Here is a 16,025-nt window from a genome sequence, read left to right on the forward strand (position 1 = left end):
AATGTTTTTAATGTCTTTCAATTAACTTTTTCATTTTAGGAATTTTAAAAATATTTATTATTTTCATCCCTCCAGCAATCGTAGGTTTTTAAACTGTTTCTTAGTATTAACAGCTTTGAGGGAAGGTATGTGTCAGCCTTGGCTCCTGGGGAAAGATGTCCGAGTGTTTGGGGTGGGGGCCTCGGTGTTCTGCATCCTGAGGCCTAATCACAGCTCTGGTCTGCTTCTCACAGCTAGAGTTAGGGGTGGACGAGATCCAATGTGATTCAGCCCATAGTCTTCACCAATAAATTACATTTTTGGGTCACTTAAAGCTTATTTTGATTCTCCTTCCATTGTGTTGTAGCTCATGACCCACAAGACAAGTGACTGATCTCCCACTGTGCATAAGGCAGTAACCCTGGGTTTTGTCTTTCAGAATAAGTTATCGTACAGCGTATAGACGTGGGGAGAAAACTATGTACCGTCGTCGTTCTCAGTGCTGTCCGGGATTTTATGAAAGTTCTGAGATCTGTGTCCGTAAGTTGTTTTTATTTGCAAGCAATTTGGGGTGATTCTTTTTCAGACTCCCTGCTGATCAGTGTGAGACCCATAACAGGATGAAAACAGATGTGTCCATTTTCTCCTCTCTTTGCATCACCTACTCTGAATTGAGAGCATCAGTGGTGCAGCTGGTAGAGCTGCTGCCTCACAGCTCCAGTGAGCCAGGTTCAATCCTAACGTCTGTGCTGTCTGTGTGGAGTTTGCACGTTCTCCCTGTAACCACATGGGTTTCCTCCCACATCCAAAGACGTGCAGGTTGGTAGGATATTTGGCCATTGTAAATTGCCACTAATGTTGGTAGAATCTGGGGTGAGTTGATGGGAATGGTGGGAAAATAGACTGTCAGGTCAAGCATAATTCTATCCCATATGTGGACTCAATGGGCTGAAATTGCCACACTCTATATTGTTAGGAAATATGGAAATACAGAATTCTGATCATGAAGTCCAAGTGAAATACAGTGCAGTCTGTTTCAGATTGAGTTTGATGGAATCATATCCATATTGAGAAGAAAGTTCTGAACTTTTACTGAAGTCAGAACATTTCCATGGCTACAGTTTAACAGTCACAGAACACAGTTCCTACTATTTTAACACCGAACAATTGGTTGAGTTGCATTTATATTTTAATATCCATATCAAAATAGTTCGCCTTTCCATGGAGCAATCTCACCTAAGCCAGAAGGATGTGCATGCATATCTCTCTCCAGGAAATTGAACATAAAAACTTAGGAATGCTGCACTGTGGGGAGGTGCTGCCTTTCAAATGGGGCATTAAATCAAGTTCTGATAAATGGATGTAAAGATAACACTGCCACTATCTCAGCAGTTCTCCTTGTGTAGTGACCATGTTTATATCACACCCGATACTACAAGAATGATGATTCTGTCGTTATTATCTGAGATCTTGCTATCTGAAATCTTCAGCCAAGGGTGGTGAATCTGTAGAATTCGTTGCCACAGAGGAGTGTGGAGGCCATGTCATTGGGTGTATTTAAGGCAGAGATTGATAGGTTCTTGATTGGTAAGGGGGCTAAGGGTTATGGGGGGAAGGCAGGAAATTGAGGCTGAAAAGAATCAGCCATGATTGAATGGTGGAACAGACTCGATGAGCTGAATGGCCTAATTCTACTCCTATATCTAATGGTCTTAAGTACAAAATGACTGCTGTGTTTTCTATTTGTCATAAGAGTTGTACGGCACGGAAACAGGCCCTTCAGTCCAGAATGTCCTTATTGATGTTGTACCCATCTAAACTAATCCCATTTACCTGCATTAGGTCCATAGACTTCTGTGCCTTGTAACAAAGACTCTGCTTCAAAAGTGCTTCAGCACCTTTTGAAGACCTTTGGATCCTGAGGTACTGGGAGGCAGGATGGAAAGGCAACTCTGTCACTTAATTTAATAGTATTGATGATTAGGTTTTTATTATAATCAAGGAAATGGCTGTTCTCTCCATATTACACTATTTATTCTGGGTGACGGGCTTCCCTGCCCTCTGAGTTTTGCAGTTTCCTACAGCAGTGTAGCTTTCACATGCATTCTGCTCTGCATCACCACAGAGCTGTAGTGTTTGGGCGAATCGAAACTACATCAATATGTGAGCTGATTATTTTCTGTCAGGCTTGACGAGTGATTAATTAGAAAAGGAAATACTTTTGACCAGCTGATAAAGCAGCAAGCACCCAGATTGATTTATTTCCCTTCAGCTCTTTTGTGACCATTATTGGTTCGCTGGATGTGTTTTGCATGAAATGTAAAAGTTGGGAAAATGGTAGTGACCTGACATAAAGTCAAAGAAAGAAAAAGGAGTGCGTTAGTACTTCAAACTGCAGGAAGCAGGTTGTAGGAAAAGCACAGGCTAACTTGGGGAAGTGCAAATGTGAAAATGAGTTTAAAATTGGGGCAACAAATAAACTGCTGGAGGAACTCAATGGGTTCGGCAGGATCTATGGAGGGAAATGGACAGTCAGCGTTTCGGGTTGAGACCCTGCAGCTGGACTGGAAGAGTACAGGGGAGATGGCCCATACAAAAGGGTGGGGCAAGTGATGGGTGAGGAGGGGTGATTGACAGATAGTGGATGGAAGGGTCGAAATAGCGACAGAGGCTGGGAGGCAACAAAGGGCTGCAGATGATGGAATCTGATAGGAAAGGAAGGTGGAGCATGGAACCAAATTGGGGCTGTTTTCATTAGATCTGGTGAATTCAATAAATAGATGAAAGCAAGGCACTTTTGGTGGGAATGGTAAAGAGTAGGTAAGGGAAGAGCCAGCCCAGGCGTAACAGGCTGAATTCACCGCCACCCCCCCACCATATGTCATTGTTTAGGAGAGGATTTCAAAGGCAGAGTAAACATTCCAGAAGGGACAAGTTTGTCAGACGGAGTAAAAACAGAGGAGGGATGGGGATGAATTTCCTTACAGCATGTGTTGTCGTGATTTGGAATGCACTGACTGATCAGGTGATGGATACAGATTCAATAGCAGCTTTCAAAATGGAATTGGATAAATACTTGGAAGAGCAAGAAGGTAGTGGGAGAGCCCTTTCAAAGCAGCAGCACAGGCACCATTGGCTGAATGGACTTGCTCTGAGCTATATTGCTCTTTCTACAAATGATTAAAGATGTGTGATAGCTTGAAGCTATCTCCATATGATTCACCGCCCTTTGGACCTTTGCCTTTTACATGATGTGCTTAACATCTCATACCATGAAATTGGTAGAACATTGCAGCCTTTGTTTCACTCCATGTCCCGGTATGTTTGTGATCAAAAGTTACAGTAAAGCACAAAGCGATTATCACATGTGATCCTGGTGACCATAACCCTTGATTTTTGTTTCTGGCTGCTGATTATAGATGGTAATTCATTTTCAATAACACTTTAGTTTGAAATGTTTTTTTATTGTTGTCATATGAATAATAACTGACCACAAAGCTTCAAATATTCAGTGCTCAGTATTCTAGCTTCACTCGTTTTGATCCCAGTGATATTTGGACCCTCTTAACTGAGACATTTATCCCAGTGTTTATTGTACTAATATTCCTGTATAGTCATGCAATAATCACTCTGAATTGCACTGTGTTCTCTGGCACATCCCACCCTGGCACTATGTAATCTTTCTTTTTTTGCTGCATTAGTATGCAGAGGAACATTTTGCCCAGATCTTTGATTTAGACTCAGTCTCAAGGGGCAGCGCAGTGGTGCAGCTAGTAGAGCCACTGCCTCGCAGCTCCAGTGACCCAGGTTCGATCCTGACCTCTGGTGCTGCCTGTGTAAGATCTTCTCCCTGTCACTGCATGGGTTTTCTCTGGGTGCTCTGGTTTCCTCCCTCGTCCCAATGACGTGCAGGTTGGTAGGTTAATTGGCCCCTGTAAATTGTGTGTAGGGGAAGTTGATGGGAATGTGGGGAGAACAAAATGGGTTAGGATGGGACACTGATTCTGTAGACGCTGAAATCTGGAGCAACTCACACAAGATGAAGATCGGGGGAGGAGTACATGCACACGGGTGATGGGTGAATTTGGGTGATAGATGAATCCAGGTGAGAGGGGGAAGGTAGGAGGGTGGGGGACGGGGGAGAAAGAAGCTGCAAGGTGATAGGTAGAAGAGGCAAAGTGCTGAAGAAGGAGGAATCCAGTAGAAGAGGGCAGTGGATCATGGAATAAAGGGAAGGAGGTGGGGAATGTACAGGTCATGAGGGTGGGGGAAGGGATAGGCAGGCCGTGAGGGTGGGGGAAAGGGGCCACAGGAATGAGGGAAGACAAAGGAGAAAAAAATGAGGGGGGGGGGGGAAGAGGGGAGGGGTTACCAGAAGTTAGAGAAATCTATGTTGAGGCTGTCGGGTTGGAGACTACCAAGGCGAAATATGTTCCTTCAACCTGCATCTGGCCTCAAAGTGACAATAGAGGAGGCTGTGGATAGAGATATTGGGATGGGAGTGGGATGTGGAATTGAAGTGGATGGTCACCAAGAGATCCTTGTGTCTGTGGCGGATGGAACAAAGGTGCTCGACGGAGTGGTCACCCAGTCTTGCCGATGTAAAGGAGGCCACGCTGGGAGCACCGGATGCAATAAATGACACCCTCTGATTCACAGGCCTTGAATTCACCTGCCTGCATGTACTCCTACCCCCTCCCCCAACCTTCTTATTCCGGTTTCTGCCCCCCTTCTTTCCAGTCCTGATGATGGGTCTCGACCCGAAATGTCGACTGTTTATTTCTCTCCATAGATGCTGCCTGACGTGCTGAGTTCCTCCAGCATTTTGTTTGTGCTGTGTTAGGATGGGATTAGTGTAAGACTATGTGCTAGATTGTCAGCATGGACTTGCTGGCCTTGAAGGGTCTGTTCGATGTCATATCTCGTTATGACTCTTCCTAGAATTTGCAATCTTGAAACAGGTCAGCCGGTCAATGCCAGTAACTGCTCCACGTGAGCCTCCTCCCACCCTTTGTCACCTCATCTAATTAACATCCCTCCAGTCCTCTCTGTCTTGTGAGGTTATCCAGCTACCCCTCGTATGCTTCTCTGGTATTTAGCTTACCCACTTCCTGCAAGTGTGAGCTCCATATTTTCACTACCCTTCAAGTAAAGATGTTTCTCTTCACTTAACTATTTGATTTCTGAGCTACCAACCATCTTGCACCTATGGCAAATGTTTTTGATCTCTTGCATAGCTTCTCTATCCCCTTTGCCAAACCAATTTTAAAGTTCTTCAGTAGTCACCTCATTGCCTTGCTTGTCATCTATTCTCATGGGGTTTTCTCCATCTTTTTCTCCTTGTTGCTTCTCTGGGCATGTTATTGTGCCCAATCTCTGTATTCTGTTTTCTTTTTCTCATTTTTCAAGTTTATTTTCCTTCCCTCTCACCCACAGATAATCAGTCAATGCATGAAAGGAAAATTTCAACTAGGATGTTTTGAGAGCATTTACTTTATATATTCTTGCTGGCTTTTTGAGAGAGCATCAACCATTGAAAAAAAATCTTGCTGGTGGTGATGATTTTCGATTATGTTCATATTCCTAACTACGTTTCTATTAAAGATTTCATTTTGAAAACTCAAATCTTTTTCAAACATATCTAATCTAATTGTCAAAACTAAATGATGTTATGCTATTTCTATTTTTGTTAACACCAAGAAATTTTTTTTTTGTAATTGGCAGCAGTGAGCTTGTAATATTTTCCTTTTTCTTTGGTCTCTTTTTCAAAGAATTGCAACTTAACATCCTTCCTTAATGGACAACTATTCCAAAATTATTCAATGAATTTATTGTGACATTCTTCATTTCTTCACAGAACCATCCCATTAGAATTTGCAACACTAGAAGTGTTTGCTAACTTTTACTAAGACAACCCTAGTGTGTACTGTGAGGAAGAATATTCATGGAAATGCTGAGATACTTTGAGCAATGAAAAGTAAATTCTGTAGACTGGAGATCCTAATATTTGTCTAACAAATATATTTTATTAATATTGTGGGCTATGCAAAGTTTGTGCTGTAGGGCCTTATTTACCGTGAATTAGTAATTGTTATACTGTGGCCACACTGATTTATGAGTTTAAGAAAGCAGGGCCCATTGAAATCCCTCAAGTCCCCAGTCATCACCTCTCCCATTCCTCCACCTCACGTCTACCTGGACCAAAATAAATGAGTTTGGATTCAGAAGTAAAGCACTTTGACACCACACTGCCTCTTTTAGGTTTGTGCTTTTCTCCTTATGTTGGAAAGTAGAAATGCCTGTGGCATTCACCACCATCCATGACTTTCTTTTTGAGTTAAATCCCATTCATTTTCCTTCCGTCTCCATTCACTCCCACTCTCTTCCCTTCAGCTTATCTCTGCTCTGCATGGACTGCTTGACATGGCACCCTGGTACTTCTTTCTCCTTGTAATTAGTCCATGTTGGGGCAGCAGAGTAGTTACGTTACTAGTCTGAGATGTAGGCTGATGATCTGAAGGCGCTAGTTCAAATCTCACTGCAGCATCAAGGGAATTTAAATCCTGTTGATACTGTTGCTTCTGACCATGAAACCATCAAGAAATCACCTGTTCTTATTAGGGTGGCCTGTATGTTGCTGGGCTTCTGAAATTTAGTTATACTGAAGCCAATGAAACTAAATTTGAAATGAAACTAAAAAGGTAAAACACGAGCCATATATGTTGGGCCAAACTTGTATGTACATCACTGAAGGCAACTCTTCTGTAATTCTATGTCTGTTGGAATTGTGAATATACAGGCATACCTTATCACACTTTGGAACAGGCAGTCAGCAGAAAAATTCATTATTCCAGAGCATTTAAGTGTTTAATAAAGTTAAGAAATTCTAAAACTAAGAACTTGCCAAATCTAACATGGACCACATCTTTTGAAATATGAGCAATATCATCCAGTTGTTTACTGGAAGATTAGTTCTTAGAATGTGCTGATTTCCTTTTGAGTTAATTTGCTGTCATTGACCTGAGATACTTGGGTTGGATCTGAAAACTGAAATGACTAGGGTTGTTTCTTTGCTTCTTGTGCAGTAACTTGACTACCATGGTCCTGCACGCCTTAACTCACAAATGGGACTAGTCGCAGAGGTGCATTTAAGAGGAAGCTGAATAAACATGAGGGACAAAGAAATAAGAAAGATGTGCTTAAAGTTAAATAAGGAGAGGTCATCTGAGTGTAACACTGGAATGATTTGTGATACTTTCTTTTGAATGAAGAATATCTTCATATAAATTTTATTATATTTATTTTATTACTTTAGTATGGTTAGTGTGAGCATTTCTGCCAGGATTTCACTAACAATAGGTTCTGAGTGAAAATGAGCTTGTAATTCAGCACCTCCACAGCATTCAGTTAAGTGCTTTAAAAATTTGTAAGAATGTCATTCTTAATAGATTGTGGAGTTGTGCAATTGTGGAACTTTGCATAGGTTAACAGACCATCAGCATTTGATTCAAGTTAAACTTTTTGATCAAAATTTGGCAGGGCGTCACACAAGTACTTAAATCCTTTTATGAAGAAGTTCTCAAAATCAATTTGTCCTCAGACTTGTGTTCCAAATGAGGTTGTATTTTTGTTGCAGGAACTGGAAGCAGAATTTTCATAGTTAATAAACAGAGCCACGAGCTTGGACTGTGTTTTCAGTCCCGGTGTCATCGAATAAGAATCAGGGCAAAGGTCTGAACTGGTATAGATCATGTTACTCTCCTTGTGGCTTAACTAATGGGTAATTTAAGATTGTGAGTTCAAATCCCACTCCAGAAAATTGAGTACTTCCACTCCAATGAGAACCTCCACTGCTGGTGGCATAGAAACCAGGTCACTGTCTATTCTCTCAGGTGGACATAAGAGATACTATGGCACTATTTGGGGAGCAGGGTGTTATCCTCCAGAGTCCAGGGCCAGTTTTCACCCCTCGACTATTGGCACTGAAATAGATCATTGTGTAATATCGTGTAACATTGCTGCGATTCAATCACTTTCTTCCTCCCCGTTTTCCTTTCTTTTCATTTCTCCATTCTTTTGTTCCTTTCTTTCCTTCCTCCTTTTCTTCCTTCCTTGCAACCTTTCTTTCTTTGCTACCTTCGTTCCCTCCACCCACCCTTTTTTTAGTTTTGTTCTGCCTCTCTGTAACCAAATTAACTTTCCATTCTTGCATTACAACAATGCCTTCACTTCAAAAATACTTCACTGACTGTTAAATACTTTGAGATGTATCGAGGAATGTAAATCTGCTTTTCCTTCCCCCACCACCCCCCAAACCTCCCATTAAATATTATTATTTATAAATGCTGAATTTGGGGTGCAAAACTCTGTAGCTGAGACTCCTCAGACCAAAACAAGTTGTGGGAGGCCATTGCATGACGTGTGTTTGGAGTAACAAGTCGTGTTCTTGTGCATCAGCACAGATCTGAGCTGACAGGCAGCAGCTGTTATTGCAAGTTGTTAACTTCAAGTTTTTTTTCCTCTCTCCTTTTATTTCATGTCCCACACAAACAGCTCACTGTGCTGAGAAATGTGTCCATGGAAGATGTGTCGCTCCCAATACCTGTCAGTGTGAACCAGGCTGGGGAGGTCCAAACTGTTCCAGCGGTAAGATCTCACCTGCTTGTGTCAATCTTGGGGCTTTTCATTTAAGTGCTGCCAAAGTAATAAGATCTCTTCTCTGATGAACAATGCAAGTCTGATCTTTAATTTTGCAATGTTGAAGCATAGAATGGAGCTTGTAAATAACAGGTGCATGCTAACTGCAATGGTAATGGTGTGTTAACAACACATGTGGTTACTACAGCACAAATTATAATAAACTGTGATAATCCAGCATGTTCTAATGCTGAACTAGCTGATCTTCTAGACTTTTGGGTATTAATCCGATTAATACCGAATATATTTTTAACTTTTCTCAAAACAAAATGTTGCACAGTATTATAATAAATTTCCTAGTGAACCAAATAAGTTTGAAATGAGACGGACATCAGGCTGCAGATGCTGGAATATGGAGCAACAAACAAACTGCTGGAGGAACTCAGGACTGATGCAGGGTTTTGAGCTGAAACGTCAACAATTCATTTGCTCCCACAGATGCTGCTGGACCTGCTGAGTTCCTCCATCAGATTGTTTGTTGCTTCAAATCCAAAGGGAGCTTGGGAACAAGGAACTTGGGACCCTGGTGCGTCGGAACAGAGGGTGGGAACTGGGGCCCCTGCCAGTTGGAACAGAGTGTGACGAACATTAACTGGTGATCCAGATGCCAAACCATCGGATTTCTGAATGGTCAGATAGCAGATTGTCGGAGATTTATTATAGTCAGATCACGTGGTGTGGCATGAATCTCCATAATTGCTGGCCAATTTACGCCTTTCCATCGGTTGCTGTACTGAACCTGTATGTGGCTCTCAGTCTCTCCTGGTATTTAAACAACTCCCTGGATTTGTGCCATAATTCACCATTGAAGTTGCTGCAGAATGCCATGCCTGGTAAGTTAGAGCATAAGTACTTCAAGTGGAACTTTGTAATGCAAGGCCTATCAATCTTTTTGTCCAAAAAGGGAACAGCTGAACTGGTTATGTCTCAGGTGGTAAATCATTCTTAGAGATAATAAAAATAACAAATCACGTGGTATCTTTCCTGTTGCTTTTCTCGGGCCCTTTTCTCCCTTCTCTCACTTAATGCAAGTGTCAGCAGTGGCTTAGATGCTAGCACTTTCATCTCTGGTTCACATCTTAAAAGTAAGATGCTAAGCAGGGTATGCTCTCTCAGATTGAAGATCCTAAGCCTCTGAAGGGCAGTAGAGGTTTTCTGATGTCTTGGTCAATATTTATTCCTGAAGCAATATCATAAAAGCAGAATGGCTGGTCACTGTTGTTTGTGGGAGTTTGCTATGCACATTTTTGATGTTGCAACACTTCATTTGCTCTTGAGCCTTTGGAATGTTCTGGAAAGGAAATAAAAGGCACTGTAGAAATACAAGACTTTCTTTCCTTTCTTGCTAATCACCTTATTTTCTCTGTCACTATTCTGTTCAATTTTCCATTCTTCAAATGACTGTCCATAAGTCACTGAGGTCCCAGTAACTCTGACCTCACTGAACTATTATCAGCTTGTACTCCCAACACACCATTAAATTTGCCCATGATGCAAGATTATATCTAACTGAGCAAATTGAGCTATGCAACTCTGCCAAGGACGGGACAGGGCAGTGTATGCTTTAAGTGCAAGTGCCGATAAGCATCTACAGGTTATTTGGAAAGTGCATTTCTTCCAGTTTAAAGTCAATGAAAGGACCTTTACGTTATTACTGCATGATATTGAAGGTTCAGCGTTGAATAGTTACCTAAACACTCCTTGGGCTAGAGATAGTTACAGGTGGTTTTCTATTTTAAAGCATTTAACTGAAATGACTCTGTATGTGTGCTAAACTGGTGATGCTATAATGCAAATTTGGTGAAAGAAGTTTGTACGTTCTCCCTGTGTCTGCGTGGGTTTCCTCTGGGTGCTCCAGTTTCCTCCCACATTCCAAAGACGTATGGGTTAGGAAGTTGTGGGCATGCTCTGTTGGCATCGGAAGCGTGGCGACACTTGCGGGCTGCCCCCAGAACACTATGCAAAAGATGCATTTCATTGTGTGTTTTGATGTACGTGTGACTAATAAAGATATCTATCTAAAATATTTGGTTTAAATGAAGTCCATGTGTTAAAACATTGCACAATAATGGCATAGGACAGAAGACAAATTTTGCTCCTATAATTCTTGCTTTGATGCTTTGGGATTGTGTTTAGATAAATTGAGCACCGCATTTCTCAACCTGAATCAAAATGACTATACCCTTTGAAACCACAGTCAAAATGTTCCCAGAATGGATGACTTGATATAGAATTTGCTATGACATTCAAAGCTCCAGCTATTGGTTCCAGGTGTTGCATTACAGATGTATCATAAGTTTAGATTTCAGCTTTCTGTTGAATGGCAGGTACATAACATCACAGACATTGAAATAAAAGCAGAAAATACTGGAAAAAAAACTTAACAGGTCAGGCAGCATCTGTGGAAAGAACAACATAGTTAATGTTTCAGGTCAAAGATCCTTTGTCAAAACTGAGAGAGAAAACTAGTTTGTTTTATGTTGCAGAGAAGGGAGGGGTGGATAGGATCTTCGAGTCCTCGATGTCCATGGGAATGGTACTGGAGGATTGGAGGGTGGCAAATGTTGTCCCCTTATTCAAAAAAGGGTAGTAGGGATAGTCCAGGGAATTACAGACCAGTGAGCCTTGCGTCTGTGGTGGACAAGCTGTTAGAAAGGATTCTAAGAGATAGGATCTATGAGCATTTAGAGAACCATGAACTGATTAGGGACAGCCAGCATGACTTTGTGAAGGAAAGATCTTGCTCACAAGCCCGATAGGGTTCTTTGAGGAGGTGACCAGGAAGATTGATGAGGGTAGTGCAGTAGATGTGGTCTACATGGATTTTAATAAGGCATTTGACAAGGTTCCACACGGTAGGCTCCCTCAGAAGGTCAGAGCGTAAGGGATCCAGGGAGGCTTGGCCGTGTGGATTCAGAACTGGCTTGCCTGTAGAAAGCAGAGGGTTGTGGTGGAGGGAGTGCATTCAGATTGGAGGGCTGTGACTAGTGGTGTCCCACAAGGATCGGTTCTGGGGCCTCACTTTTTGTGATATTTATTAATGACTTGGATGAGGGGGTGGAAGGGTGGGTTAGCAAGTTTGCAGGCGGGGGTGGGGGGGGGGGGGGGGGGGGGGGGGGGGGGGGGGGGGGGGGGGGGGGGGGGGGGGGGGGGGGGGGGGGGGGGGGGGGGGGGGGGGGGGGGGGGTCGGTGGTGTTGTGGATAGTGTAGAGGGCTGACGAAGCTTACAGAGGGATATTGATAGGATGCAGAGCTGGGCTGAGAAGTGGCAGATGGAGTTCAATCCGGAGAAGTATGAGGTGGTACACTTTGCAAGGACAAACTCCAAGGTGGAGTATAAGGTTAATGGCAGGATTCTAGGGAGTGTGGAGGAGCAGAGGGTTCAGGGGGTTCATATCCACAGATCACTGAAAGTTGCCTCAGGTGGATAGGGTAGTTAAGAAAGCTTATGGGATGTTAGCTTTCATAAATCGTGGGATTGAGTTTAAGAGCCGCGAGGTAATGATGCAGCTCTACAAAACTCTGGTTAGACCACACTTAGAGTACTGTGTCCAGTTCTGGTCGCCTCATTATAGGAAGGATGTGGAGGTGTTGGAGAGGGTGCAGAGGAGATTTACCAGGATGCTGCCTGGATTAGAGAGTATGGATTACGAGGAGAGACTAAAGGAGCTAGGGCTTTACTCATTGGAGGGAAGGAGGATGAGGGGAGACATGATAGAGGTATACAAAATATTAAGGGGAATAGATAGAGTAGACAGCCAGCGCCTCTTTCCCAGGGCACCAATGCTCAATACAAGAGGGCATGGCTTTAAAGTAATGGGTGGGAAGTTCAAGGGAGATATCAGAGGGAGGTTTTTCACCCAGAGAGTGGTTGGTGCATGGAATGCGCTGCCTGGGGTGGTGATGGAGGCTGGTGTGTTGGTCAAGTTCAAGGGACTGTTAGATAAGCATATGGAAGAATTTAAAATAGGGGGATATGTGGGAGGAAGGGGTTAGATAGTCTTAGGCGTGGTTTAAAGGTTGGCACAACATGGTGGGTCGAAGGGCCTGTATTGTGCTGTATTGTTCTATGGAACATCTGTGATTTGTGAAGTCAGGGTTGCCATGAGGAGAACTTGTCAAGGTCATTCTGTCGATGGACTAATGGAGGTGGTTAGAAAACAAACAATAGCCGTGAGAACATGAAATGTTGCAAAATTCAGGGCTGTGGGGTGTGCCCAGAATATCAGGTTCTGCTAATAGTAAGAGAAATACTGAGCTAAGACTTTCCTCCTGCCCTCCCTATGCACCCTAGCCAAGTGCGATTTGGAAACTGGGGCAAAAACAGGCAAAAGAGATGGGTCACGTTAACCAAGTTCTCACTGAATTACGGAACATGTTCGAGGGCCTGAATGGACTCTTCAAGTAGTTTTAAAGTCCTTATGGAGAAGGATAGGACCGGTTCACAGGTTAAGATCCTGAACTGGGACAAAGCAAACTTTGGAGCCATTAGATGGGATCTTGCAGTGGTTGATTGGGTGGGATCCTTTGCAGGGCAAAGTGCGCCTGCCAATTGGGAGGCCTTTAAGAGTGTGATGTCAAGAGTTCAGGGCCTGCAGGTTCCTGTCAGGGTGAAGGGCAAGGCTGGCAGGTTTCTGGAACCCTGAATTATGAGACCTATTTACACTCTGGTTAAGAAAGAGGGAGGCATACACTGCGTATAAGCAACTGGGAACTCGCAAATCTCTTGATGACTACAAGAAGTGTAAGAATGCATTTAAGAGGTTAGGAGGGGAAAAAGGGGATATGAGAAGGATCTAGCAGGCAAGGTGAAGCAAAATCCCAGGAGATTCTATAGGTGTATTAGGAGTGAAAGGGTGACTAGGGAGAGAATCGGTCCCCTTAAAGGTCAGCATGGCTGTCTGTGTGTGGAACCAACAGATATGGGTGAGATTCTTAATGAATATTTCTCCTCAGTTTTTACTGTGGAGAAAACGGTGGAAGCTGGGGAAGTGAGTGCTGTTGTCTTGGACCACATGCAAATTTAGCACGGAGGAGGTATTGGAGGCCTTAAAGTGCATTAAGGTGGATAAATCCCCAGGGCCTGACCTAGTGTATCGGACCTCGTGGGAAGTTAGAGGAGAAATTGTGGAGGCCTTTGCAGGGATTTTTGCTTCATCTCTGGCCACAGGTGAGGTTATGGAGGACTGGAGAGTGGCTAATGTGGTACCATTGTTTAAAAAGGGTAGCAAAACCAAGCCAGCAAATTACAGGTTGGTGAGTCTGATGTCCGTCGTGGGTAAATAGCTGGAGGGGATTCTGAGGGACAGGATCTACCAACATCTGGAGACACAGGATCTGATTTGGGACGGTTAGCACGGCTTTGTGTGTGGGAAGTAGTGTCTGACAAATCTCTTGAGTTCTTTAAGAAGGTAATCAAGAGGGTAGACGAAGGTAGGGAAGTGGATGTTGTCTGTATGGACTTTAGCATGGCCTTTGACTAGGTCCCTCATGGCAGACTAGTCTGGAAGGTGAAGATGCATACAGCGCAGTAATGGTTGCAAAATAAGCCCAAGCAGACACAAATGGGAGGAAGGAGATGCAGAAACTTTGACTTCTGTGTTTAATATTCCTCAAGCAAGTGATACTAATGTGGTTGGCATTTGAACAGAGTTAGAAATAGCATTTCCTCACTCAGACCAAGTCTTTGTGAGAATGCAGGCAAGATCTGCAATAATCTGTTAACATGCTAATAGCATCTCCTTAACAACTTGTTATAACATATTGACACATTGCATGGGATCTGGGGGGGGGGGGGGGGGGGGGGGGGGGGGGGGGGGGGGGGGGGGGGGGGGGGGGGAGGGGAGGGAGGGGGAGAATATGGATTGGATTCAGAATTGGCTCAGTGGTAGGAAGAAAAGAATGATGGTTGAGGGTTGTTCCTCAGACTGGAGGCCTGTATCTAGTGGTGTGCCATGGGTTGGTGCTGGGACTTTGTTTGTAATTTATATAAATGATTTGGATGTGAATGTACAAGCAGGATAGTAAGTTGGCTGATGATACCTAAAATAGGTGGTGTTGCAGATAGTGGTAGAAGGTTTATGAAAAAATTACAGGGGGATCTTGATCAGCTGAGTATGTGGGCTGAGGATTGGCAAATGGCTTTCAATCCAACTAAATGTGAGGTATTGCATTTGGGGAGGTCAAACCAAAGTAGGACTTGTACAGTGAATGGTAGGGCCCTGGGGAGTGTTAATGGAACAGAGGGACCTAGGAGTGCAAGTGCATAGTTCACTGAAAGTGGTGTCACAGGTAGATAGGGTGGTGAAGAAGACATTTGGTACACTGGCTTTCATCAGTCAGGGCAGTGAGTATAGGAGTTGGGAAGTTATATTGCAACTGTACAAGACGTCAGTGAGGCCTCACTTGGAGTATTGTGTACAGTTTTGGTCACCCTGTTATAGCAAAGATGTTATTAAACTAGAAAGAGTGCAGAAAATATTTACAAGGGTGTTGCCTGGATTTGGGGGCCTGAGTTACAAGGAGAGGTTGCGTGGACTAGGACTTAATTCCCGAGCGTAGGAGATTAGGGGGTGACCTGAGAGGTATACAAGATCATGAGGGGCATAGACAAGGTGAAGGCACATAGTCTTTTTCCCAGGGAGGGGGTGCTAAAAATAAGAGGGCATAGATTTAAGATCAGAGGTGAGAAATTTAAAAGGGACATCAGGGCAGCTTCTTCACCCAAAGGGTGGTGTGTATTTGGAATGAACTGCCAGAAATGGTGGTTGAGGGGGGCATATTAGCATTGTTTTAAAAGCCATCTAGATAAGTACATGGATAGGAAAGCTTCAGAGGGCTATGGGCCAAATGCGGGCAGATGGGACTAGCTCACTGGGCAACACAGTCAGCATGGGTGTGTTGGGCCAAAGGGCCTGTTTCCATGCTGTATGACTCTTAGCGTTCTCCAATTCCAAGCTAACAGCTGCATGATTGTCGATAGATTTTGCAATGTGTCAATATGTTAATAGATTATTGCAGATCTTGCCTGCATTCTCATAAAGACTTGGTCTGAGTGAGGAAATGCTATTTAAGAGTCTAACTCTGTTCATATGCCAACCACATTAGTATTACTTGCTTGAGGAATATTAAACACAGAAGAGTCAAAGTTTCTGCAATCTCCTTCCTCCCATTTGTGTCTGCTTGGGCTTATTTCGCAAGCGGTTTCTGGACTGTATGTAACTCCAGCTTCAGAGCTACTTCCATTAATATGGATGACAATTGGCTTAAGGAACTGAGACACAGGATACATTGTGGTGGGATACAGTGCAATTGGGAATGCTGAATGGTGATGTTTGAAATTTATAAAG

At 43.4% G+C, this 16,025-nt stretch overlaps 1 protein-coding gene across 1 annotated transcript in view; it reads left to right on the forward strand.

The window, feature by feature from the left end:
- Nucleotides 1-16,025, forward strand: part of megf10 (multiple EGF-like-domains 10) — a 162,562-nt gene that overhangs the window by 44,793 nt on the left and 101,744 nt on the right. The window contains exons 4-5 of the mRNA XM_052020066.1: nucleotides 419-519; nucleotides 8,533-8,625. Coding sequence (XP_051876026.1) covers nucleotides 419-519; nucleotides 8,533-8,625 — 194 coding nt within the window. The remainder of the gene's footprint in view (nucleotides 1-418; nucleotides 520-8,532; nucleotides 8,626-16,025) is intronic.

Source organism: Pristis pectinata, chromosome 7, assembly GCF_009764475.1.
Source record: "Pristis pectinata isolate sPriPec2 chromosome 7, sPriPec2.1.pri, whole genome shotgun sequence".
Taxonomy (NCBI): Eukaryota; Metazoa; Chordata; class Chondrichthyes; order Rhinopristiformes; family Pristidae; genus Pristis; species Pristis pectinata.